The following is a 27268-nucleotide window of genomic DNA, read 5'->3' on the forward strand; positions in this document are numbered from 1 at the left end:
AATAATTATGCACTCACTTGTTTCCAAGCAGTCAGATTATTTATAGTTGGAACCTAGTGAGTCATTTTATTAAGAAGCAACTGTTAAACATTTCAATTAATGTTGTTTTCAAGTATGTATGTACAGTTGAAGTTTTAAGCTAAATCTAATCAATATTCATAATTCAATAACTCTTTTTTGTTTGTTTTTTGTTTTGTAGTTGTTTTACACAATATGTAGATAAATGTTCTTCATAAAAGAACATTTATGAAATTTCTCACTGTTGTGATAAATCAGTGAGCAAATATTATAGTTCCAATCACAAAAGAATTAAAATGTCTTATGAAAAAGTCTAAATCTGTTGCTAAAATAGTATCTGTAAAAACCCACAGAGTACACATTTTCTTTTACTGTAGTTTTTACAATCTATATACTAGTAAAACTCATTGTCATGACTTTTAGCAGGTCAAAAGAGTGCCTCATAGGGCAACACTTCTTGAGCCAAGGTACCTCAGATAGGTACCTTGAGAAACTCAGTGTTTCTCAATCTTGGCAACTTTAAGATGTGTGGACTTCAATTCCCAGAATTCTCCAGTCAGCCAGAGAATTCTGGGAGTTGAAGTCCACACATCTTAAAGTTGCCAAAGTTGAGAAACGCTGAGCTAACTTATAGAATATATCCAAAATCTGGGACCCATGACTTCCACAGGGATGAAATTTGAGAAAGTTTTGGCTGCTTCACTAGTACTTGCTGCTGCTGTGGTCATGTGATCTTCATTTTCAAAATTCTGTGACAGTTTTCCAGCCAGTCTTGCAATTCCTTACTCCCTCCTCCACCCAGCAGCAGCCATTTTCCTGGCTGTTGGAAAAGGAAGGGAGGAGACACTTCTTGCACCCCTATGCAGTCAGCCACATGTCTTCCCTCAGCTGTGCAGCACTTCTTGCACATCACCTTGAACCCTTCCCAATTTATGTGAACTCCCACATACTCTTCCTGACCCACAATGCCCCATGTGTTTTTCAGGACCTGCATGGGAGGAAACCTCCTGGGTACCCCTGACCTCCATGGCACCTCTTGAACACTCCCAAGCACCCTTCTGAACCCATCCATCACCACCACCCCGAGTGTCATCCCTTATTGAAATGGTTGATATTATGGCTACTAACAGAATAACAGACCTGGAGGTCTTCTAGTCCAACCCCTTGCTCAGGCAGGAGAACCTATACCATCCTGAAAAGTAGTTGTCCAATCTCTTCTTGAAAACCTCCAGTGTGGGATCACCCACAACCTCTGAAGGTAACCCATTCCACTGGTTAATTGTTCTCACTGCCAGGAAACTTCTCCTTAATTCTAAATTGCTTTTCTCCTTGATTAATGTCTATGGAGATTCTCAGTCATCCAGGTCATGGTTGTCCCAAAGGTGCTTTTTCAAGAAGCAACTGGGGTTTCTGGTTTTTCCCTGAAAACGTTTTACTTCTCATCCAAAAAGCTTCTTCAGCTCTGACTGGATGGTGGGGAATGGAAGGGTTTATACTCCTTGCAGACATCTCTTTTAGTGAGTCATTGAGGCCACCTGGAGGTTTATCTGTGTCATCAGGGTCACCTGAGTGGTGCAAATGGGTGTGGAGCCTTCTTGGAACTGTTGAAAGGACTGTGTTGTAGATTGGAGATAGATGATGTTGCATCCCTTCCCCTCTGCTGAGACAGGGCTGTTCAATTTTGACATAGATGGCCTTTAACCCTTCTTTCAAACCAGCGGTCCTCTCTGTCCACAATATGGATTTTGCTGTCTTCAAAAGAGTAGCCTGTGTCTTTTAATTGCAGATGCACTGCTGAATCCAGTCCTGATGTGTTTGTTTTACACAGATTGTGGGCAAATGTACCTGGTGTTTTCACACTTGTTATTCCAAAGATCTCTAATAATTTAACAGTAGTTAATTAAACAATTTATGAAAGTGACTAGGAAATGAGCTTTGCAAACTTAGTGTCTCTTAAAATGTCTGCTACAGTTGCATCTCCCTCCTCTTGAACCTGTGGGAAACTGTCCTGCAATCTTTTCACCAGAAGCAACCATCCAAAGCACATGTGGTCAATCTTCTGTCCTCTCATGATCTGGAGAAGTTCCAAGGAACTGGTTTATTTATTGTTTCATTGCATGTTTGCAATGCTCATCAGTTCCACTTTTCATTGTTATAGATCTCATACACGAGATCATAAAAGCCATCTTCAGTTCGCCATACTTCCACCTGGTAGCCTCTACCATTGCCTTTTTCCGGGATATCTTTTCATTACCCGAACTAGCATGCACTTCTGACATTTTCAGTGATTTCTCTTGCAACAGTAATCAGGACCAGTCATATACATATTTCAAGAACAATCAAATGTTGTTATGTGCTGAAAGTAAAAATGTGGTACCATGGGCTGTACTACCACACACAATGACACATGTATGTAAACGGCTCAAATGAGTACCTACCTTAATTTCTCAGATGCAGGAACATGCACACATAGTATAGCCACTTTTCATAGTTTGCCACAATATCATGACATGTCAGAAAAACATGGATCTGTGGAACAGTTAAGGGTATGCAAACATTTTAATAATGAAGTTTAGGATTCATTATGATTTTATAAAATGCTGCAGCTTTGAAAGTAAGAAATGATGCTGTTCCCAAAAGCTCAGCTAGATAGAACCATTTTCTGGCAAAATTATTCTTTGTGAGAGCAGGAGCAATTTGGTGGGAATGTGGATGAAAATGTTCTGTCACATTAAATTACTTCCAGAAGGCTGCGTGAGAAGTCATGCAAGAGAAACCTTTAATTCTAAATGCAGCTGAAGATGAACAGTCAGTTGTGTCAACTTTAATAGACAGAAATTGGTTAAAAAGTACTGGAGCTAGAGGATGGATCCCTTCTGCGAATCCAAAAGTTAAAAATAAAGCTGTGGAAAAGGATTTAAAGATTGAACGTTATCCTTTTTTATTCATTTTGACATGGGGAATTATTGCATATACAGTACAGCCACATTTATTCTGAGCTGGCAAATATAGCATTTCAAGTGTCTTCGGTGTTTTAGTGGTTTATTTAGAATAGTTGTCAAGAGAAGTAACAAAAACGTGAAAATATATTGTCAATGAATAACCAATTTGATCAACTCATTTGCAGTCAGCAGGGATGCTTTTAAAAATATCCTTGTCCTGATTTAAAACCATTGTTACTCATATGTACCTGTTTGTGAGTGATTAAAATGATGTGTGTTAGCTAACCTGAAATAAATTAGCTCCCCTCTGTCTTGTTATTTCCTAACTCCTATGCTTAGCCTAGTATGTTCCAGCTTTGGCAAACAAGCTACTGCCAGCTTTAATCAGAAAAAATTGTCCACATTTGTCAAAACAGCAAGGATGATGCATTTTATGATACACGTTTGTAAATCCAGTTTGAAAAGCTTACAGAAGAATATAATTTACAACAACATCACTGCAGACTCACATTACAGCCTTAGATTTTCTTCAAGAAGCCAAATTCCACTGAAGTCAGCAAGAGCCAGATTGGTCTATAGTTAAGGCACCAAGCTAGAAACCAGGAGACCGGGAGTTCTAGTTCCGCCTTAGTAGGCATGAAAGCCGGCTGGATGACTTTCTTTCTCAACCGAACCGACCTCAGAGAGTGGTTGTGGGAAAAATGGGAGGAGGGAAGAACATATTTCTTCATAAAAATAATAAAGGCAGGATATAAATAAATAAAAATAGATAAAACTTAATATCAGCCTTGGCAGTTAATCTCAAAATAATATTGTGCTATTAAAAACCAAATAATTCTAAGCAAATATAGAAGTAGACTATTATGCAAAGCTAGATGACATGTATCTTGATCTCTAACTGCTTCTAGCTAATTTATCTAGATCAGTGGTTCTCAACCTTCCTAATGCCGCGACCCTTTAATACAGTTCCTCATGTTGTGGTGACCCCCAACCAGGGGTGGGTTCTAAATTTTTTAATACCGGTTCTATGGGCGTGGCTTATTTTGTGGGCGTGGCTAGCTGGTCATGTGACCGGGTGGCCATGGCTATGTGTGTATAGGGACTACTCAGAGGGCTGAAAAAAGTCATTTCTGACAGGTCCTCGGACTTTTGACTGGTCCTCACACTTATAACCATCCTCACATTTATGCCTGTACAGCATTCTTAACAACCATGTCACTCATTTCACAACTGCTTCTCTTCAACATGGTATAAGATAGGGCAAAAAACGTAAAATGTGAGGACAGTCGTAAATTCGAGGACCGGTCAAAAGTGCGAGGACCAGTCAAAAATAACTTTTTCAGCCCTCTGAGTAGTCCCTGTCCACAAAAGGGCTACCCAGAGGGCTGAAAAAAGTGATTTCTGACAGGTCCTCACACTTTTGACCGGTCTTCGCACTTATGACTGGTCATCATTTATGCCTATTGTAGCATTCTTAACAACCGTGTCACTCATTTCACAACTGCTTCTCTTCACCATGGTGACAAGATAGGGCAAAAACGTAAAATGTGAGGACAGTCGTAAGTTCGAGGACTGGTCAAAAGTGCGAGGACCAGTCAAAAATAACTTTTTCAGCCCTTTGAGTAGTCCATATGCATAAAAGGATACAGCAATAGAGAGGGATGAAGGAAGGGAAGGGAAATTAGAGTAGGAGTGAGGGTAAGAGAGGAGGAGAAGGAGAAAGAAAGAGGAAGTAGGGAGAAGAAGAAGAGGGGGGGAAGAGAAAGTAAGAAGGAAAGAAAAGACAGAGGTGGTAGGTTTGAGGAGAAAGATTGCTGTACAATAAAAAAGATGAAAGGGAAGAAAGCCAATCCCAAACAAATATAAAGATATTAAGATAAAGAAAGAATTATTAAACTTTAAAGAATAAAAGAGAACAAATAGCAATAAATAGCAATAATTAGAAACACACATACAAACATACAACGTATTTTTTTTGAACAGAGTATTTGGCCGGTTCACAAATTTAAACAGTTGTAGGAGGTTTCCTAGAAGAATGAAATATTTTGGGAAATATTAAAAAGGCAGAATATTATATTTCCCTGGATGAGAAATGGAGAAGCATATTTTACAGACAAAGCAGCTCCCACCTTCCTGCCCCCCACCCTTTTTTAATGGGCCAGAGGCAGAAAGTCAATCCTTTGTCAATGGACATTTGCAACACAATAGCAACAGAAACTAACACAATGGGTCCCATCTAGCAACCGAAACTCACCACACGTTACCTGGGAAGCACATGTGACCATCAGCCAGCAAGGCTAGCTAAAACCCCCACCCCCTGGGAGTCCGACAACCAATCAGGATATTCTTTCGGGGCCCCAAGAAATGCAAAGCCAGAGAGAGCATAAAAACCCGAGGATTTACTGTATCTGCCCCTTTTCTGTTCAGGAACTCAAACCATGTGATCCTGTCCACCATTAAACCATCTTTCCAAGCAGTCTCCATGTTTCCAGTGTCTTTTTCCCCACTTGGAGCAGAACCCAGAAGGATATTTCTTCCAACACAGTGTTTAGTCATTTCAATTAAATTTACAATTTCTGTATTTCCTTTTTACCATATTTATTCCTCATCTATTTTTTAAAAAAACCAATATTATCCTTCATCCTCATCTCTAATCTTAATCAAATTCAATTTTTCCCTTCTATTCTATATTATACCCCTTCCCATTGTCATCGATTTTTATATCTATCCTCACATTGGTTAATTATGTAATTATATAATACAGTTGTTCAATACAAATTCAACATTTTAATATAAATCAATTAGTTATATAACTATCTTTTTTGTATATTAATCAATATGAACATGAATATTCCAATTATTTCCATGCAATCCAATTTCTTACAAATCAATTAATTATATTTACCAATAATAATAAACCAAATAATTTCCCCCATATATTCCTCCAAACCACAACTTAACCATTTCTGCTTTCAACACAATATACAATTAATAGTATATCAATTATTACAATTCCCTAGTTAAATAGAGCTTTTTTTCTTTTGTGTTTTAAAATCTTGAACCTCCTCTTTTGCCCTAAATTTCCCATTGTTTGCAGTTTTGCAACTACCTTTTTTGGTGAGGAAAAAGAAAAAGAAATCTCTCTGCCTCATTTTGTCACGTTGCAGCAAAGACCCTGCTTCCTTACTTTCAATTTCGCTTTTTCAGCATAGCTAGGGGGAAAAAAATTTGCTCCAGGAATTTACCTCTTTGCAGCTAGCTCTTTGAAGTCCCGCGGCAAGAATTTAAAGTTTTTTCCCCTCTAGCCATCAGCTGGGACTCCGGAGGCAGCAATAGATTGGGAGTGGGCAGAGTAAGCGAACGGCGACCGGGCGATCCAACAGAGGCAGAGGGTGAGGGTGAGTGAAGGCATGGGGGGGGGTGAAAGAGGGCTTTGGCGACCCCTGTGAAATGGCCGTTCGACCCACAAAGGGGTCGCGACCCCCAGGTTGAGAACCGCTGATCTAGATGAATTTACCTTTTATTGTCAGCTGTTAAATGTAGTACTCTATATGAACATATTATAAATGAAAATATTTTCAGAAAATTTGAGTAGTGTGTTCTCAGTTTACTTCATTTGGGAAGAAAATATGTTAAGAAAATACCTGCCTGTGTCAGAGACTATAGCCGTGATGACGGACCTATGGCATGCGTGCCACAGCTGCACACAGAGCCCTCTCTGCAGGCACGTGAGCCGTCGCTAAGCTCCACCGTGCATGCACCTCCTGCCGGCCAGCTGATTTTCAGGATGCACAGGGGGCAGGGCACATGCAGGAGGTACGCCCGCATGCGCAGGGGGAGCATGGGGAAAATGGTATGCATGTTCCAGAAGTGCGCAGACGGCCCAATTCTGGCCTCCAGAGCCAGGGGAGGCCATTTTCGCCCTCTGGAGGCTGGGAGAAAGCCTCCGGAGCCTGGGGAGGGTGAAAATGCCCCCACCCCCAGCCGTGGTGCAGGTTACTAAAAGTTTTAAATCCCATCCCTTGCACGCATGGGCGGGGGGGGCGCATACACATGCACAGAGGGCGCACATGCACAGGGGGATGCATTGCATTATGGGTGCATGCACACATGATGTTGCGTGCACGTACTTTTGGCACACGAAGAGGAAAAAGATTAGCCATCTCTGGATTATAGTCATTTTTGTAGGTTTTTTTTTAATATTGAAAATTTGCAGAACTCCCAAAGATTTTTATTAATAAATAGTACCGTATTTTCCGGCGTATAAGACGACTGGGGGTATAAGACGACCCCCTACTTTTCCTGTTAAAATATAGGGTTTGGGCTATACTCGCCGTATAAGACGACCCCTCTTCCAACGCACACCAAATAAAAATAAAAAAACATCAGATTTGATTTCAATATGGTAATTTTAATTCAAATGCTTATGCCTTTCCAAGAATCTAGTACACCAGGATACAGTGGCCTTAAATCTGTTGCTGTGATCTGGGTTAGATTTGGCCCACTGAAGTGCAAACAAACGTATTTTATTTCGTGTCACTACATAACCATTTTGGCGATGCTCATTCACCATGTCTGCTACATGTTTTTCGAGTTCTGGCCAATGTGGGGTGCCTCTTCTTAATGCACACTTACCCCTTGGCATACTCTTTAACACTTTTACATTTGCTTTCCAGTCCCGAACCATCTTTTCTGTTACTCCATATTGTCTTGCAGCAGCACAGTTATTATGTTCCATGGCAAAGTTTACAACTTTAAGTTTAAAACTGGCTTCATATTTCTTTCTTCTTGCTGGTGGAGCCATGATGGGGTCTTGACTGTTATATTTGTATGCTATACTGTATGTATTGTTGCTGTACTGTAGAGAAAGGTAATGGGCTACGCTACGTGTAGTGGCAAGAGGGCTATTTTGTACCAGGTTTTTTTCCTTCACCCATGCAGCCTTGTCGAGATCCGCACAGCTTCATGAATCTGAGTTGCTGGCACTGACTGATAACGCTACGGGAGCGCCGACAACATTGACAGAAAGCTGTGCCAATCTAGTCAAGGCTGCATGCTGCTGAATGCTGGAACCAGCTGGCTGCTGAGCGGAGCTTCTCCCAGGCATCTAGGGGGTATTACCGACGCTCCGACTTCCCCAGCTGACCCCCACTGATGGCGAGCTCCACCGGTCTGGGGAAGTCAGAGCGTCGGTAATATCTCCCTGGATGCCTGGGGGAAGCTCCGCGCAGCAACCAGCTGGTTCCAGCATTCCAAGGCGATTCCAAGGAGGGCCACGGTGAAAGTGGCACCGCGATCGACCTGGGCCAGCGCCTTGCACACCTGGCTCTGCGTCTCCATTATGAGAAGCTCCATGCGACTTCGCATGTCTCCGCCCCAGTCGCACAGCTCTCGCAATCCGCTCACCGGAGGAGCCATGAAGTGCTCGCACCGTCTTGCCAGATCTTCCTCGTCCTCCTTTCCCCATGGCTTTTCCGGTTGTAATTGCTGCTGCCGCTGCCGCCGAGGCTGTTCCTTCATCTCCGCCCGCCGCACCAGACCCAGCCTGGCCAGCACCGCCGTGGCTCCCGCAGTCCAAGCGGATCGGCACCCGGGCTCGCAGGCGAAGGGTGGGAGTGCGCAGCGCACTTTCCTGGCTTGGCGCCGATCCAGACGGCTGCAGAAGGAACTGGGCACCGGCTGTCATGTCTTTTCTGCTGTGCGGGATTCGGCACCTGGGCTCCCGGGGTTTAAGCCTCCGGGCCGGCCCGTGCTGCTCCAGGATGTTCGCTTCGGGCTCCTTGGAAGCGGTTCTTCCCGTTGGGGCGATGGTGGGTGGCAGCGATTGGCGTCGCTTGGACTGCGGGAGCCACGGCGAACTCCTTCCCCATGAGGTATTGCTCTGCATTTCACCACCTCTTCCAGGCTCGCAGCCACCCACCATCGCCCCAACGGGAAGAACCGCCCGGCAGCAATTTGAAGGAGCCCGAAGCGAACATCCTGGAGCAGCACTAAGTTACCTTCCGGGGTGGAGGTGTGTGTGTGGAAGAATAGGTGAAGCTAAAACGGCTTTCTCGTTCATCCCGGTGTCGGGAGAAGTGGCTTGAGGGGCGCCCGAGCTTTTAAGATTTTAACCTGGGCTAATCGGGCGGGGGAAAGAAGTGCTCTAGTCTGCAAACGAGGCAGGGTCTTGGGTTTAAAGGGTGGGGGGGGGCAGAGAAACTTTCAAGGCAGTTTTCTCTCAGCCAGAGGTAGAATCTGAACGGGAGAATATGGGCGTCGCTGCGTGGATTGCATTATTTCGCTCATTTCTGGAAATATCCCTGCGCCCCTTTTCGCCTCCCGGAATTATGTGGCTCCCACCCACCCCACCCCACAACAGATCTGCGCGAGAGGCCAGAAAACTGTGGGTTTCGTGTGTGTGTGTATGTAACAAAAGGTGCAGATGTCTTTCCCCCCGTTTCTTTCCGGCTGCAGCCTTTCTTCTGAATGGGGTTGGGCTGGATACGCCGCGAAAGAGATTGGCTTGGGGGAAAAAAACCCGGTCTGCCGCCTTTACCACTACCTCCCCTCTCACACACACTTTTTGTTGTTGTTTGTTGCTGATAACATTCCCCCTCTCCCCCCCCCAATTCCACGGGTTCAAAGCCGCCGAGAGAGAGAGAGAGAGGGAAAGAAAGAAAAAAAGAGTTTTGATTCTGCCGGCTTATCGCGAAGGCATTGGAACAAGCAGACTAGAGCACTTCTTTCCCCCGCCCGATTAGCCCAGGTTAAAATCTTAAAAGCTCGGGCGCCCCTCAAGCCGCTTCTCCTGACACCAGGATGAACGAGAAAGCCGTTTTAGCTTCACCTATTCTTCCACACACACACCTCAACCCCGGAAGGTAACTTAGCGCTGCTCCAGGATGTTCGCCGGTTTTTTTTTCCCCAAGCCGATCTCTTTCGCGGCTTATCCAGCCCGACCCCATTCAGAAGAAAGGCTGCAGCCGCTGTCACCCACCATCGCCCCAACGGGAAGAACCGCCCGGCAGTCGATCGCTGCGCACTCCCACCCTTGGCCGGTTCCTTCTGCAGCCGTCCGGATCAGCGCCAAGCCAGGAAAGTGCGCTGCGCACTCCCACCCTTTGCCTGCGAGCCCGGGCGCTGATCCGGATGGCTGCAGAAGGAACTGGGCACCGGCGCAGCACACTTTCCTGGCTTGGCGCCGATCCGGACGGCTGCAGAAGGAACCGGCCAGGGGTGGGAGTGCGCAGCGATCGACTGCCGGGCGGTTCTTCCCGTTGGGGCGATGGTGGGTGACAGCGATCGGCGCCCATCGCCCCACCATCGCCCCAACGGGAAGAACCGCCTGGCAGTCGATCACTGCGCACTCCCACCCTTGGCCGGTTCCTTCTGCAGCCATCCGGATCAGCGCCCGGGCTCGCAGGCGAAGGGTGGGAATGCGCAGCGCACTTTCCTGGCTTGGTGCCACAGCAGCAGCAGCAATTACAACGGGAAAGCCGTGGTTAAAGGAGGACGAGGAAGATCTGGCAAGGCGGTGCGAGCACTTCATGGCTCCTCCGGTGAGCGGATTGCGAGAGCTGCGCGACTGGGGCGGAGACATGCGAAGTCGCATGGAGCTTCTCATAATGGAGACGCAGAGCCAGGTGTGCAAGGCGCTGGCCCAGGTTGACCGCGGCGCCGCTTTCACCGTGGACTGCTGGGAAAGGAAGGAAGGTGACCCGAATTCCGGGGTAGAGTGGGGACGCGTTCCTTTCTCGTGGGCCGCGCACTGCCTGGCACCTCCTGTAGGTTGGAACTAATTCGGAGTACAGCTTCCCCTCAATGTTGCCGGCGCTCCCAAAGTGTCATCGGTCAGCGCCAGCAACTCAGATTCAGATACCCGGCGTATAAGACGACCCCCGATTTTTGAGATGATTTTCCTGGGTTAAAAAGTCGTCTTATACGCCGGAAAATACGGTATATTATATTCTGGGTAGCAAGCATCAGTTTTTGTCATTCTTAAACTCATCTGGTACAAATGGAATGCCATGGTTTTTGTATCTGTCATTCCATATACTAATTCCTAGTTCGTTTATGAGATCTACAACAATGAAAGGCAAAATTGCTAAAAGTTTTCAAGAGTACTTATTGAAGGAAAAGGTACTTTATGCTTATCCAATGATCTACCATTTGGATAGGAGTCTTATCAAATAAATCTTTAGGTACAGGAAGAAACTGTGATATGTCACAAACGCTGGGCAGAAAATTTGATACCACTGGATATATTAAAAGTATATGTTATAAATATGGGAGAAAAAACTGGTGTTTTGCCCTCATCATTTAACAGAACTGTAATTTTTCCTATAGATTTCAGGCCCAACAGTCCTAGTTAGTGCTGACTGCAACTTTGATCTAGAAACTAGAACTTCTAGGACAGTTTCTGTCCTAATACAGCTATCAATGGCCCTTGCTAGCTATATAAGGATTTATTATAACATGTTTTAAAATAAAGTTTTTAAACAAATCTTTTTAAACAGGAATCCTATATGATGATGATTTTAAAGACTGATAAAAATTGTGCTGATTGTTCAAGCTGTCATCCAATGTCTCTGTTAAATATTAATGCCAAAATGTTGACAGTATCTTCTAGCATTTATACTACAGATGATATTACATTTAATTGTCCCAACTTTCACAATCCAATATAATAAAGGGGCAAGTTTCTAATATTACATTGATATTTTAAATATACACTTTTAAAAAAAAACTGAAATCAGCAGTAGTGGGCTCACTAAATGTAGAAAGGGCTTTCAATGGTCCAGTAGAAACTGTTGACACAACTTTGACATACATTTTCTTATTAATAAATTAAATGACCTTATGGTTTTCTAACTCTTCATGCAGGATTATTTCAAATGGAATTGCTTCCTCATCTATCAAATTAAGTCCAAACTACCCCTTATTTCCTAAGTGTTTGTAAATTGAACCCTGGCTTGTTCCATCAAAGGATTTTTTTAATCATTAAAACAGTTGGTTCCGCGAAGATCTGTGATCCATCACCTTTATAGGTAGTCCTTGACTTACAATCAAAATTGGAACTGGAATTTCCGCCACTAAGTGATGTGATTGTTAAATGACCTAAAGGTGCTTTTTCAGGAGGCAACTGGACTTTCTTGTTTTTTCTTTTGAAGACGTTTCATTTCTCATCCAAGAAGCTTCTTCAGCTCTAACAGGATAGTGGGGTCTTCAAAAGGAAAAAACAAAGTCCAGTTTGCCTCCTGAAAAAGCACGTTTGGGACCACCATGACCTGGATGACTGAGAACCTCTACAGACTCATTAAAGAGCCTTGGTGGCACAGCAGACTAAAGTGCTGTTAAGTAGCACCAGCTGCCTGCAATTACTGCAAGTTCAAATCTCACCAGGCTCAAGGTTGACTCAGCCTTCCATCCTTTCGAGGTAGGTAAAATGAGGACCCAGATTGTGGGGGCAATAAGCTGACATTGTATAAAAAAGAACACCGCTTGGGGGGGGGGGGGCGAAAGCCCTACTAAGCAGGTATATACAAAAGTATGAAGGCTATTGCTTAACGCATTGTAAGCCGACCTGAGTCTCCGGAGAAGGGCGGCATATAAATTTTACCAATAAATAAATAAAACAATAAATAAATTAAGTGAGTCACACTCAATTTTAAGACTTTTTTTGCTGCGGTCATTAAACAGCTGTTAAGGAAATCCAGCTTTTCCCATTGATTTTGCTTGTTGGAAGCCCTCCTCAGAATGTTGCAAATAATGACCATGTGATCCCAGGTTACTATAATTGTGAAAATACCTGCTGGTTGCCAAGCACCTAAATTTTGACCACGTGATCACAGACAAACTATGATGGTTGTAATTGTGAGTACCAGTTGTAAGTAACCTTTTTCAGTGCCATTATAACTTCAAATGGGCATAAATGAAGGACTATCTATAATATAATTAGGATTATGACATTCAAAGTTGGAAAATGAGTGCTTGAGAAACAGCCAGAGGACGGTGCCCCCTTTTCCCCATAGTTTTGTTATACACTATTGGAACACATGGGCAAAGAATTTAGAATTTTCTTCAAAAAGGAAAAGAAAAAAATAAACAATGGAATCCAATAGTCCTAATTGGTGTTCTCTTCACTGAAAAGTGTATTCAGACTGCTGTATTACAAGCTCATCTTCAGCCTATAAGCTCAGTTGGCTTCAGTTTACTGAGTAAAACAATTGTTCATGTTTGATTGCCTTCAGCAAAGCATGCAAAGGTGTTTTATTGCTTTGTTCAGTGCTGTGTGCTCATTTCTTCTAGCATTAAACTCCTGCTTGGATTAAAAATTAGTCACAGCTGGGTTTTTCCATTTTGAGTTTAATAACCATCCAGATCCATGAAGATTTCTTTGATTTGAAATAGTGAGAGTCTTTGGTCTGACAGAGTTATATTAGTTTCTTTCTATAAAGATGATTTTCTAATTAGATTTTGAAAGCTTCAACTTGCCATATTTTAAAATGTCACCCGAATAAGTAAAGGAACAGTCTTCATGCACATTTTAAATGATCACTTATGAGTTTTTCCCAACTACAGTTCCTCATTTGTAGCTGGCAAGCTGTACTCCCATGTGTTGTGAGGCTAATGGCAAGCAGGAATGAGTTTTGTTTTTCTCTAAATAGAAATTCTCCGTTGCTAATGCATATTCATACTATCTTTGCTCAGTTTTGAAATGGATGGAGTTCAGTAGATGAGTGAACATAAACCACTCCCTGACCTTTAATTCAGTGCTAATTCCCAGTGTAGATCTGTTGTGAGCACATCTTGTATTGACATAACATTGTGCCAGATTGGACATGCTTTATGCTGTTCTTCATTGGTGAAGTGCCATTTTATCTCAATCAGCAACAATGACAAATTAGTTCTAATTGTTTGTGCTGGAATCTGCAATGCAGGGGAAAAAATAGGAATGTTCCTTTAGCAGAATCTTATTAAGATGAAAAAATATACTTATTTGCGAGCAGAAACAGATTAAGGAACGGAGGAGTATGTAAAATGAAGGCACACATTTTGTAAAACTTCTCATGCCTTGTCATAATGAACAATATTTAGAAGAACTAACCATTTTATCCAATGTATTCCGTCAAGTTCACTTTATTTTGATTTGGAATGATGAGGACTGGTTTTCATTCAGTCCAATTTAAAAATGCATTTCGAAGTTTGAATGACCCCAAGATTTCTGTTACTTCCATCAATAATTGCATGGAGTCATTACTGGCTTCCTTATGCTATCTAATAATTTTGTAAGTTGCAATCTAAAAAAATATTTTGGACTAACACTGCTACATAAGCAAATTTAGCATTGAGCAACAGATGCTGCATTGTTTCTTCTCTTTCTGATCCTGTTGGCTAGAAGAAGATGGCAGTTTATGTCTAAGTGATAACCCATGTTTCTGCATCTCTACTCAGGGAAGACAGAGCATTGATTTTTAGTATTGTTATACCTGCAAGGGCTTCACAAAGAAACACATTGTTTGAGGTGGACAGAGAAAGAAATCTGACCTCAGAGATTAGAATCGCCAAGGGAGCAAAGAGAAGTTTAGCAGGGAATTCAACGGAGGACAGGGAAAAAGCAGAAGTGCCTAGGAGTCAGAGGGTTACAGTTTCTACATTGTGCTGTTGTTTGCTGCAAATTGCCTATTATCTGTGACAGCTTCTGATGTGGCTGAGGTATCTTTGGGGAGCATATAAGGAAGACAGTTCCCCATAGAGTAAACTCACAGAGCTGTCAAATAGGACTTCAGCAGAAAAGGTCAAGCAGGAGGAATATTTTTCATCGTTGTTCATCAAAGGAACACAAAGATGAGAGGGCTATTCTTGTGACCTGCAGGGGATGTGCCATGTTTGTTTTCTTCTGTGAAGATGACAATAGTCCAATTAAGAGTGGACTTCTGGGGGAGGTTTTGGTGAACTGAAATGGAGAGGATGAGAGATCACTCACATGTGCGAGTAGACTGCAGAACAGTAGCTTTCTGCAGTCTGAACACCAGAAGATAATGGGATTGGCCATCTTCTCATAACCGAGATGGAGCCTTTAAGTTTAAGGCCACTAAGCTTGCAAGCCACCCTTTCTAATCTCCTTCAGAAATTGCCTAATAATCACTGTAAACCTCTTAACAACCTTCAGAATGAAAAGTTTGAAAAGTCACTGGGTGAGTTTATCTTGAACTCTGAACAAAAGAAAAAGTAGTTACAAGCTTAAAAAAATAGAAATAAACAGGAAAAAGCTAAATAAGATTTTGATCTAAGAATGTTATGAATAGATTAAGGGTCCAGATAAATTTGGAATGATGTTGACTTTTGCCATAAGACTTTGGAATTAATTATAAAAAATAAATAGTTTCTTGTGGGAAATAGACTTATTTTGGCTATCCTGGCTATTGTAAGTCATATCAAAGATAAGTTGCTTTATGATTTTAGAAACTGGACACCAGAGGGGACTAAAGATTATAAACAGAAGAAAGAAAAGACCATAAGCCTGTTCTTGATGTCAGTATTTTATGGGGACTGGGACTTACAAAATGACAAAAATGTTATCAGAAACCTTAAAAGATACGTTTTAACAATGGAGCCAGAAATTAATATCTAAAACATCACTGCTGTCAGTAATGATGCCTGCTTCTAGGGATAGAGTGTATTCAAGAGATGTTAATAAAGGGATGATTGATTCAGTATTTTATTTGACAGGATAAAATATTGAAAGTGAAACTACAAATAACAGGCCAAGAGAATTATTTGGAAAAGGACACTAGATAAGCAAAAGAAACTGGCTGAGACCTTAAAAATTAAAAGGGAAAATGCAAATGATAAACCAAGAGAATTACCTAGAAAATGTTTTCTTATAGGATCTACAAAAGAAGCATGATAAAGTCTTGAGGAAATCTGTGATAGAATAAAAAAGAATTAAGGAGAAATCAAATCCTTTGATAGTTTGTAATTGAATTAAAGACAGAAAGGAATATAAAGTTGATTTACCAGATCAAGATTAAAATAAATCTTACTTTAAAATCTTAAAATAAATTAATTAAGTTTTCTTTTGCAAAGTTCTGGCAACCCTTTATGGGCTTTCTTGCTGATACCAATTGATTTGCTTATAGATAAAGGATAAGGGCTGAAGAGACATCTGTTTGTAAACTTATGGGAGAAGAGTTACTAAATTTGTTTATGCTTGTTATGATGGTCACTCCTATATATTTTTCTTTTCTTTTTCTTCTCTCTTTTTGTTTTTCCTACACTTTTTATTTTTCCCCCCTCTAAGTTTATTTGGTTTGTATTAGTTTTACTATTGTAATAAAAAAAAATTATATTTAAAAAATTGTTCAGTCAAGAGTGTTTGGGTAGGAATTCAAAAAAATGGTGACTACAGTGATACTATTCTTTGCTATACACTGCCAGTCAGGCATACCTAAGGATAATCTCTTCTTGAACCAGGTAGCCAAATTTCAGGGAAAAGAAACATATTAATGATGGGAAGTAACCTGACGAAGAATGGAAGTTCCCCAAAATTCCTCAGTGATCCTGCTGTTTCATTTTCCAGAAGGATGAGGAAGAGACATGGTGATCTGTTCTCCTAGACTGGGTCCTAACCAAGAGAAAAAAGTTGTTTGAAGAGGTTAAAAAAATTATCCAAGTTTATTGCTAACCATAAAATCACCCTAATGTGAAGTCTCAAATAAATTTGACCATTAATCCCAAGAAAACCTAATCCAAATCTCACCCATATGCCAATATCAAATATTTACCTTAACCACTATACCAGCACAAAAATAACTGTAATATACAACTACTAACCAGAAAAACACACTTATGCTATCCCTCAAACTCAGTTATAGCATACACCACTTGGTATCTTGATCCTAAGCCTAGCTTTACGGTGTCACAATAACTAATAAATTCTCAATCAGAAAATAAATGTGCAATTGCCACAAATCATAAAAACATCTAATAATATCATGCTAATTGTTGGAATAAATCTCAAGGCATACTTAAAATAATTGTAATTTCACCCTAATGCCAATAAAAATATTTATACTAACTCTTGTTCCAGAAATGGAGGCCAACAGTAATAGGAACCTAAGACTACCTCTAATCATTGTGTGGGTCTTAGTAGTAGTGTTACATGTCTCCCAGCTGTGAAGAATGGCTTTTTTTAGGCTAATTCTTTTAAATTGATATTAAAGATTGATTAGAGTACAGGTAGTCCTCGACTTACAACAGTTCATTTAGTGCACTGAGAAAAGTGACTTACGACCGTTTTTCACACTTACGACTGTTGCAGCATCCCCATGGTCACATGTTTAAAATTCAGACATTGGGCAACTGACTCATATTCATGACAGTTGCAGTGTCCTGGGGTCATGTGATCACTTTTTGTAACCTCTTATGACAAGCAAAGTCAACAAGGAAGCTAGATTCACTTAACCATGTTACTAATGTAACAATTGCAGTGATTCACTTAACTGTAGCAAAAAAAGGTTGTAAAGTGGGGCAAAACTCAACAACTGTTTCACTTAGCAACAGAAAGTTTGGGCTCAAGTGTGGTCATAAGTCAAGGACTACCTGTATTGGGGCCTACCAGAGCAGGAAGACAGGACATGTTATAGGTCCCATCTACTAAGTACATCTGATGATACCTAGAAAAAAGACCTATGTGGTGGCTGTCTCCCTTTGGAACATCAGCCCAGTGATGGGTTTCAACTGGTGTTACCATCAGTTCGCTTCGTGCACGTGATTTGTGCGCGATTTGCACTCCACGTAAGCGCATTCCATTTCAGAACAGCTGAGGCGTGGCAGTCCGCTCTGCCACACCTATCAGCTGGGCTAAAAACAAACAAATATAGGTAGTTATAGCACAGGGGCGGGCGGGAGGGCCCAACTGACAGCTGGAGCAAACCGGTTCGCTCTCACCTCACCATCGCCACTACCGGCTCGCCCAAACCAGGGAAAACAGGTAGCAACCCACCACTGCATCAGCCCCCTGGAAATAAGATTGTCTCCCTCCTTGCTACTTTGCCAGAAGGCCCTGAAGACATGGTTTTTCATAAGGCCTGAGGACACCAAGTTGATTCAGATTGCTGCCACAGGGTTAAAGTTTCTGGATTTTTTATATTGTTGATCTTGAATGTTGTATGCTGCCCAGAATCACTGTGTATGATTTGATTGGCTATCTAAAATTATTTAATAAATAATTTGGCTCTATATAAAATGTAACTTCCATATCACTCACTTCTGGGTGTCTGCAAGTCTTTTATGTCTGTGTCTTTCTGATTTTTTTAACCTACAGGGAACACTTTCACACTAATATAACTGAGCATCTGCCCAAACCAGCTGTCTCAAAATTCCCTTTCCCTTGTAGAGAATTGAGGGGCATTTACTCTAGTTGTTTGAGGCCTCTTCATTGCATTGTACAATTTGAAAATACTGTATAAGTCTCAGAACACCTTTCTTCCAAATATGCACATGCTGCACAACTGCAAGGACAAATCATCAGAAAGAGGAAAGATGTATTTCAGAAACTATTCTTGTTTTTTTTTTAAGGTCACCCAAAGGAATGTGGCTGCTTTCTCTTAGCAAACAATGAAAAATATCCATGGGTGAAATAAACTCCTAATGTGGTGAAAAAGTAACAATCCAATTAGCAAGTGATCTTCATATTTCAATCATTAATTTATAGCCTAGGTTTATTTGCTTTTGTTCTTTCATCCAGTTTATTTAATATACTTGACTTCTCATCAGTATGTGTTCTCTGAAAACTTTGAACAATCAAGAGTAAAATCCAACTAAAATGAAGTTTAGAAAGACCAAAGTTTAAGGGCTTTGGTATCAGTCCTAATGGGGTCATTGCTGAAAATGCAAGGGAAAAAAATTGACTAGGAATTAACCAATAAGTTAATGGCATCATCTTCATCAATGTGTTCACTAAATTTTGACCAATGTGAGCAAAATACTTCACTTCTGAGTAAGTATATAAAGGATTGTAAATCTTAGGCATTGAATATTACTGAGGCAAGAGGATAGCAACTCTTCTTAATTTGCCTGACTACGAAATACCCTCGCAAAGAATGTTTTGCAGAGAATGGCCTTCTGCAGAACTGTCAGGCGCAAATAACCAGAAACATTCATTGCGTTCAAAGACAAAAGAGTTTATTATTGCTACCTCAGTGCAAGACTCTAGTCAACTAACCGTCAAAGCTAAATTGGCTCTAGTTATGGGTCAACAGATTTCACAGGGGGTTAGACTTGGGTCTCTTGTGGCAATGCAATGACTCCGAACTGATGACTTGTTTGACTCTGACTTCCAGTTCCGAATACTTTTCTATAAAAACTGCCACTGGCATTGAAATATCTAATGACAACACTTCATAGAGACAGAGCTTGATGGTTTCAACCATCCTCGTCTAGCTCTAGTGCTTGACTTTTAACTTTCACACTGTGAACCAAAACCTTGCTTGCTTGCTTGCTTGCTTGCTTGCTTGCTTGCTTGCTTGCTTGCTTGCTTGCTTGCTTGCTTGCTATTAATCATGTCAGTGACTACATTGCTTAGAGACAAGGTGTAAAAATTTATAGGCTAGGATACTCCTACATTTTATTTAAGCACATGGGCATTTTTACAGGAGACTAGATGGGCAAATGATGACAATGACATTTATTTATTTATTTATTTACTTACTTACTTACTTACTTACTTACTTACTTACTTACTTACTTATTTATTTATTTATTTATTTATTTATTTATTTATTTATTTATTTATTTATAAATTTGTATACTGCCCTTCTCCCTGAGGACTCAGGGCGGTGAACAGCCAAGTAAAAGCATAAACTACAAACATTAAAATACAATTAAAAAGATATATATAAATTTGGCCCCATGATTAAAAACAATAACAAACAATTAAAAACATATAAAAAAGTGTTAGGCCAGCCCGACTTGCTGGAAAAAGAAGGTTTTAAGGAAAAATAAGGTTTTAATTATTTGACATAATTGTGCAACAGCTTGTGACTTACACACTTGCATGATTATTTCATCCCATGGATTTTAGAATCATCACTACTTGCTGGGTATGTTGGTAAGTTGCTATTTGTAACACATTTTCGCTGAGGAAATTTCCTGGAAAACACTTGAATTAGTAGGCTGTTTATGGCAAATGTCCAGTGAAATCAAACTCTTTCTCCGGACAGAAATGCAATCAAGGCTGAAATAGATTTTGGTGGGATTTCTTTTCAAATTGGCATTAGGCCAGAGATCTATAAATTAGTTTGTGCACTTGCAACTCTTCAGCTTTATATGCTTCAGAAACTATCTGCCTACCAAAGCTTGTAGCAGAAAGGGGCTCTGAAAAGCTTAATTAAAAGCTTAACCAAGTGGAAAAACTTTATTTTCTATCAACAAGTATTATATAGATTGCCACTTGTCTAGTTTGTACTTTACAAAATGAATAGCAAGCTCACAAGAAGTCAAGGTCTCGGTTGTATACCTCAGACAAAGCATGTAAACCCATGAAATCTGCATGAAGAACAATTTCCTGACTTTTGAAGGAAATTCACATTTAGCGGAGGAGGAAATTAGACAGTATAGATAAAAAATGAGGACCCGGATTGTGGGAGCAATAAGCTGACTTTGTATAAAAAAGAACACTGCTTGGGGGGGCCGAAAGCCCTACTAAGCAGATATATACAAAAGTATGAAGGCTATTGCTTAACGCATTGTAAGCCGCCCTGAGTCTCCGGAGAAGGGCGGCATATAAATTGAACTAGTAAATAAATAAATAAATAAAACCACCAGGAGGGGTTTCACATCTAACATTTTAACCTCAAGAAATTAAGTCACAGGGTTGGCACAATCAAGCACCTACAATTTACTACTAGAACTTTTCCAGCCGTGAGTTCTCTGTTTCGGCTCCTTGTTGTTGCCAATGCTTGTTTGCCTACATTTTCTGAGTGAAGAAGCAAGCAAGCAGTTGGGACCAGAAACATAGTGGAGAAGTTTCTGTTTCCATTTCTCTTTCCTTCTGCATTGGGCCCAAAGTAAGAAGGCAAAAATGAACAGTTGCAACAGAAGTGAAATCAAGGGAGACTCTCTTAGAGAGTCTGGGAACTTGTCCTCTTTGAAAGTAACGGGTCTTTCAGAATTGGGTCTTAGGACATGTTCCTACCATACATTTAAAACTAATGGTGTAGAAGGATAGCTCCCATCATAACCAGGATGTTCAGAGCACATTACTTGTAGGAAGTAAGGATGAATGTGTTGATATAAAGACTTTTATCATCTGCCTTTAAGTTTTCATGCTGATTATTTCTTCTTTTTGCGCTTAGCAAAATATTGTTTGCCTTGAAACGAATAGTTTGCTGTGTATATAAATACGTCTGAATCTGAAATTTGTGGTATTGAGAGTGATTCATTCCATTTTGTTTTCATTCATGTCTCCTCCCCCTTGACTTAGGTCTGCCTTATGGGTGGGAAAAGGCGTATACAGCAGATGGAATCAAATACTTCATCAAGTAAGTACATCACATTCAGAAGGCAGTTATAAAATAGATAAATAAAATAAAGGTTTATAATCTTGGATGCATATGGCCACTAAGGAATACGATCACTATGCTAGTAAAAGCATAGAAATATGCTCTAGCTGATATATGAGGAGATGAGATTTTTCTTGTTCAGTGTTAGACGAAGCCATCTTGCTACCTCAAAGTGATACACATTTGATGTTGATTGTAAGCAAATTAAGATTCCCATAAAAGAGATGTAAACATATAACCCATGTTCAGAAATGGTTTCCATGCCTTTATAAATAGTTATGTTGCTGCTGCTAATCTATTAATCATTAATTTATCTGAGTTTAACATGGACTCTCACAGCACACCCATGCACTGAAGCAGATCAGCTTTTTTTCCATTGAATTAAAAACTCTTCTCAGAATGCAGTTTAGAGGCTGGTCAGTAAAGGTTACTCTGCTTTTTAACATTTTGTTTCTATAAAAATACGGGAACTATTTCTTCTTTCTGTCCTACACCTCCTTCATAATGTGTGTGTGGTGTTAGGGCTGGGGGGGGGGGTGAGTTTGGTGCCAGATGAGTTGTGTGTTTGTTCTTTGTATTAATCAATGTCATGTCATCACTCAAAAGGTGTTATACATTTATCAACAGCAAACTTTTATCACTGAAACAAAATGAATGTGTGAAATTTCATCTCACTCAATTCAAACAAATGACTTTTAAAGATTTCCTCCAAGACTGAATGATACTGAGAGATATATTTTTGCAGAAGTCTAAAATAGGTTACTAATCCTCAGGAAGGATGGTAATCTCTCCAGTCCTCTTTCCTCTCCTCTCTTCTCCTCTCCTCTCCTTTAAATTAATATCGATCCATTTTCTCATTTGTCATTTAAATCTCTGGTAATTAACAGATTCTCTTATTAAGCTTCCTTTGGAATAGACAGTCCTGAAAGAATTTTGCAGACAGAAGCACTCTTAAAACAAATTTAATGGACTGAAACAGGAAACAGGACTGCCAAAAGCTTTCAAAAACTTAAATAATTTCTTTAAAATTATATACATAATAAATATACACTTAGCACCTTAAAAGCAGTGACACAGCCTTTCCATTTATACAACACAGTTTTAATGAGTAAAAATCAAAATTTCAGTTAGCTAATCCCAAAGAGAATTTGGCAAATTTTCTTTAGATTAGAACATACAGTGCATTTTTATGTTATAGAAGAGCCAGAACATTGAGGCCACATGGCACATATAGCTTGGAATTATTCCTAATATTGCCCTTTTGGTGTTATTTGCTTCACCTACAGCTTGTATATATTTAGCTGTTCCTGGGATATGAATAGAAATAGTTTGTTTCTCTTTTATCAGAACTGTCCACTGCTAAATAAAAGAGGCTTTAACTCTCCTAGTACTAAACAATATCAAAATAAACAATAGCCAGAACTTCCAATAAGATAACTAGAAAAAAAGGAGTTGGCACTTCATTACATGTCATTCATTAGGTAGTTTTGATATTGTTTTGCATGGTCGCTTCTACATACCTGAACATTTTTTAGATTGGAGGTTTATTTACAATTTTAAATATATATATAGAGAGAGAGGAAGACAGAGAGGTAGATTTAACCAAAAGAGAAAACCAAATGAGAGGGGTGATCCTCAGTAAGCAAATTGGATCTCAGTAGATATTCAAACTTCAGAGAGTTCTCCTTCACATATACTAGAATACTCCCTGGGAGGACTTCTGCCAAATATGGTAGCAGGAGGAACACTATTTTTAAGAAAAGAACATTTTAGACTGGCTTCTGCCTGCCTCAGCAAAGAGTTAATGACAAGATGAAAATGCCTTTGTGAAAACATGTCCTTCACAAACTGTTAATTGGTGTCCTCGCGCTATGGCGAACAGGATGTATGGAAGGATCCATAGACAGGCATGATCAGCAGTCACCTCTCAGGGCCAGTCAGTTATCCAGACCACAACCAAAAATTGCTGTCATGTTATAAAAAGATATCCTGTCCTTAGAAAAGAAGGGTCTCAAAAGTATTTTTAATCAGATGGTCCCATTCAGGCTTTAGTTTAACATGTGTATATTATACAAAGAAAAATTAGTGGAAGAAGTAAATTTCAGTCTCTTCTCTCACTCTTTGGTATTTGAAATACCAAAGCTGCAGTTATGAGGGTCTTAAAATTATTTCCTACTGTTCTGTTTCCAATGTACAAAATTAGGAACATGTCTTGGTTGTCATGGTAATTATAATTCCCCATATCATTCTAACTTTTAATCTACTGTGCTTGTATCCTTCAGTTTATAGCTCGGGGCTATTCTCTCAATTGCATTTCAACTGAAGGTGATGGGTTAAATTAGATTTCATTGTTGTAGGGAAGAGACTAGTAAATGCAAGGGTATTATTAACTCAGCAGATAATTTGAATCCGTAAGTTTGAATAACAAGGAATGCAATAAATGCTTTACATTTATTTTTAAACTGGAATAGTAAAATCAACTCTTCTTCAGATTTGGAATTGACTCATGCTGACCACACAGGGACAGCCATGTTATTTTCTTGACAGTGTTGTTAAGACACCTTCTGGAATGTTCTTTTAGTTTCACTAAACAAACCTACACTTCTGGAATACGCTGGTGATCTCTTATTACAGGCTGGTTTATGTTTGTGTTGGAAAAGAACATGTTTCTGTCTATTAATATAGAAATAAGTTCTAAAACAAAAGTATACAGCATAATCTATTAGGTGTTTTATGAAATATAATGTCCTAAGAGTTACTTACTTAATCTGAGATGCCAAACTTTTGTATAGATTGCCCAATCTCTGTTAATGTTCTGTTAGAACTTTAATCTGCATTATTTGCTAAAACTGGCATATAAAATAATATATGATCCTATAGTCATGCTTGAGCTATAGGAGACTGCCGCATAATTCACTGTGAGCTTTCTTGCACAGGATCTCTTAGAATGAATGGATACTACAAAGCAAGTAATGATTTGCACAGATTTTATTCAGTAAGACAAACATTTTTAAAAAAACCATCCTTATAGATTTTCCCATTGGAGTTTCCCATTAGTCCAATGCAATATCAGTATGGGCTAACATAATGAAACTGTTACTAAGAGCCGTGGTGGCACAGTTGTTAGAATGCAGTACTGCAGGCTACTTCTGCTGAGTGCAATTTGGCAGATCGAATCTCACCAGGTTCAAGGTTGACTCAGCCTTCCATCCTTCCGAGGTTGGTAAAATGAGGACCCAGATTGTTGGGGGCAAGATGTCAACTTTGTAAACCACTTAGAGAGGGCTGTAAAGCACTGTAAGGTGGTATATAAGTCTAATTTTTTTTAAAAAAAGAACTTGCCTAATTTTTCTACTGCAGTCACTGAATCAGCCTTCTTTTGGTGCATAGCAATTTCCCGCATATTTAGTTATAATTCCATTCTGCCCGTTTTCTACAATACTACACTTTAAAAAGGAACAGCTCATAAAAACTCACATATTTTTCAATCCAGTTTTTCTTTACAGTGCCTGTGTGCAGTTTTGTGTATAATTATGGAACCAAGAACAGCATGTGCATAATTGCAAGTAGCACATACTGAATGATAACTGGCTTCTAATATTCATTATTAGCCTGAAAAGTGGAAGAGTTAGATCAGTTCAAAAAATGTAGATCAAGTACAGTCATACCTGAGTACTTGACTGCTTCAAAACATTTCAAATTCAATATTTGACACATTTTGAAGCAGAAATCTTGTCCCAGCACTCGCCCTTCTCCCAATAGTCAACATGCAAGGAAGAACTTGCTGACATCAGCTGCTTTGTGACTTGCTATTTCTTCTGGCTGAAATAGTGAGTCACCTGATAAATTATGTGATTTTCTCGGTACCCATCAGTTTTAATATTCGTTGCATCTTCTGGAACGCATTACCAACAAGTAACAAGGTACCACTGTACATTCTTTCCTAACCTTCTTCTTCATTCCCAAGAACATCGAGGATAAGGACTGTATTGCTTAAATTGAATGATATTAAATCGTTTTAAAGTTGATTGCTTATGCCTGATATGATGCAGCTGAAGCATAAGTGAAAGTTTACACATTCTGTGATGATTATGCTCAATCCTGTGTTTTGCAGCTTTTTAAAAATTAATATTAAAGCACATTTCTGCAAAGACAAGCGATTGAAGTGTAAAGCCAAAGAGAAATAGGGTAAGGCATGGCGTAAAGCTTTGCTTTGCAAAGTTTGGATTCGTTCCCTTTATTAAAACATATCAAACAAAAGGAGGAAAGGTACAGAATCATGCGCGCAATTGATGTAGAATATAAAAGTTGGCTTTTCCTTGATGAAAAACGTAATTTTTGTACCCCAAGTATGCATAATAGTGAATGGCCTTCCCAGATAATCTTACAAACCATGCAATAGAGAAAATAGTACTGTAGCTTTATGTACTGTGCTGTACTTATGTACTGTATTATCATAGGCAGATTTTTTTGTCCCCCATCAATCAGCAACTCTTACAAAGTCCCTAGTATTCTTTCAGAGATACTATTGCTCACATCTGTATACATTGTTTAAAAATTGCTTTTCCAAAAAAGAAAGCTCCATCTCTTTGATTTATATGACCTACCACTGTTGGCAGTCCAGGAATGATATTTTGGAACTAACACGCATTCCTGGAAACCACAGTTCAAATTATAGTTTGTATAACCTGTAAATAGTTGAGGCCTTTTTTGGAGAAAAATAGGTGTTGTGTCTCTTCATCTAATCTCTGCAATGTGTGAAGAGCCTGTTCCTTCTCATGTATAATGAAACCGGGATGGACAGGTGTGCCAAAATATTGACACTCCTTCACTTTATCCCAAAGAATTCCAAATTGTCATAAAATAAGGTTGAAACTCGCACAAGTAAATGGCATCTACCTTCTAGAATCCATGCGTAGCAGACACATTGTTTATGATGAACAATTTAACATGGTCTTGTCAATAATAAAACAAAACATAAGCATAAAAGATTGGACTTCAGAGATAAGCGAGTTAACAATATTTGTTTTTAAATTATATATTTGATTAATCAGAAAATATCTGTCTGATATTTTGAAAAGGCTTGGTTAATATTAAAAGCTTTTCTTTTTTAAATATTTACAAAATCAGGTGAACTTGGGATATGGTTGTAATTATAGGGTCTTTTGTGCAGTATTTTCTAAAATTTTTCTTTATTTGGTGTACAGTAAATTATTATATTATTTTATGCATGTCTGTCTGATAATGGATCAGTAAACGTATTTGGAGAAGCATTGACATAGTCAAAAGTTTGAACTAGCATGCCTGGGAATCCCTGCGGTGTTTGTCGTGGTCTGGCCTACCTCAAAGAGTGTAATAACAGCATCTGTCTACGTTTCCATATATCCCCTCTTAACACTAATAAAATCAAGGGCGGGTTATTCTCAGTTTCTTACGCTTGCTTTTAGTCTGGACCATCCAATTGCTTATCAAAATTCATCATTAATGGTTCTTTTGTACCAAGTTCATTTCTAAATTTACAAATACATTGCAAAGGGGTAAAGGTGGAGAGGGAAAGACAGTGGAGTAACACAGTGAAAGGCTACATAGGAGAGAATTTACAAGCATGATTGCGTATAGCACATTAGAGGAAGAAGATCCTAAAGTTGTTGGCGCCCCTAAAAGTGAGAGCAAAGCAGACATCTGGGCTTGTTCCTATTGTCTGCCAGCAATGCACCTCTGGATTCTGTGTCAGGCAGCCTAGAATTTGCACAAAAGAAT

General features: G+C 39.8%; 1 protein-coding gene across 4 annotated transcripts in view; it reads left to right on the plus strand.

The window, feature by feature from the left end:
* The window catches only part of STXBP4 (syntaxin binding protein 4), a 101427-nt gene that overhangs the window by 67931 nt on the left and 6228 nt on the right, over window positions 1-27268 (plus strand). For all 4 annotated transcript variants that reach the window (XM_087886942.1, XM_087886943.1, XM_087886941.1 and 1 more), the window contains one exon: window positions 21430-21487. In XM_087886942.1, the coding sequence (XP_087743068.1) occupies window positions 21430-21487 (58 nt within the window). The remainder of the gene's footprint in view (window positions 1-21429; window positions 21488-27268) is intronic.

The sequence above is a fragment of the Pantherophis guttatus genome, chromosome 2 (assembly GCF_059756535.1).
Source record: "Pantherophis guttatus breed Tessera chromosome 2, ASM5975653v1, whole genome shotgun sequence".
Classification (NCBI taxonomy): Eukaryota; Metazoa; Chordata; class Lepidosauria; order Squamata; family Colubridae; genus Pantherophis; species Pantherophis guttatus.